This window comes from Pterocles gutturalis, unplaced genomic scaffold (genome assembly GCF_000699245.1).
Source record: "Pterocles gutturalis isolate BGI_N339 unplaced genomic scaffold, ASM69924v1 scaffold16180, whole genome shotgun sequence".
NCBI classification, from domain to species: domain Eukaryota; kingdom Metazoa; phylum Chordata; class Aves; order Pterocliformes; family Pteroclidae; genus Pterocles; species Pterocles gutturalis.
The window spans coordinates 71372-72157 of record NW_010143827.1 but is presented as its reverse complement, the minus strand read 5'-3'; the positions used below and the strand labels follow the sequence as shown (position 1 = coordinate 72157).

Genomic DNA, 786 nt, shown 5'->3' with positions numbered 1-786 from the left:
TACAGGACAAAGATTATTTTTATTAATTTCTAATTTATTTGTAATTACCAAAATGTTGTAGTTAGATGTTGGTGGGGTTTGTGGTTTTTTTTTGTTTGGTTGTATTTTTTTTAAGGAAGCTGCTGTTTATGTTAATTCCAGTAAAAAAATTAAACCTTTGTATGCTCCCAGATCACAGCTCCCTTCTATCTCCTATTCCTCATTATTAATTACTTGCATCTTTTCCCTTCTGAAAGTTTGTAGATTGATGGCAAAAGTGGTTCTAATGCCACACATCCTCAAGCCATGAGTGTCATCTCCTTTTTTTCTCCATAGCTTGTTCTTCCATATGTTCTCCTAGTGCTCTGGGTCATGATCAAATGTCAAGGGTGATGTGCTATGGCTTGTATAGCTGATGGAAATGCTATCTTCTCAGTTTCCAGATCATGTTATGCTCTTCCCCACTCTTTGTTCCTTAGAACCTTTCTCTGGATTTTCCCAGTAGCCGTCTTTGGCAGATCCTGAACAAACTCAACCTGAAAGTAAAAAATGCTCTCTTTTAGCCAAATACATTCGAATTAACCTCCCAGATGCAAGGAAAGACAAACTCCTATTATGGCTGGGGTAAAAAGACGGGAAGCTGCACAGCTTGGAGCTGGCACGGTGAAATTCCGTACTACACATCTCAGCTGACCACAAAGGCAGTGCTTGCAGAGGCAGGTACCACAATCCTGAAAAGCTGAGTGCTTCAGCTGTCAGGACAGGGAACTACTGGTGTGTTTCCTGGTTGTAAGGGATTCCAACCCT

General features: G+C 40.5%; 1 protein-coding gene across 1 annotated transcript in view; it reads right to left on the bottom strand.

The window, feature by feature from the left end:
- Positions 1 to 428: 428 nt before the first annotated feature.
- LOC104470085 (acyl-coenzyme A synthetase ACSM4, mitochondrial-like) overlaps positions 429 to 786 on the bottom strand; it is a 9897-nt gene continuing 9539 nt past the window's right edge. The window contains exon 13 of the mRNA XM_010084883.1: positions 429 to 515. Within this exon, the coding sequence (XP_010083185.1) occupies positions 429 to 515 (87 nt within the window). The remainder of the gene's footprint in view (positions 516 to 786) is intronic.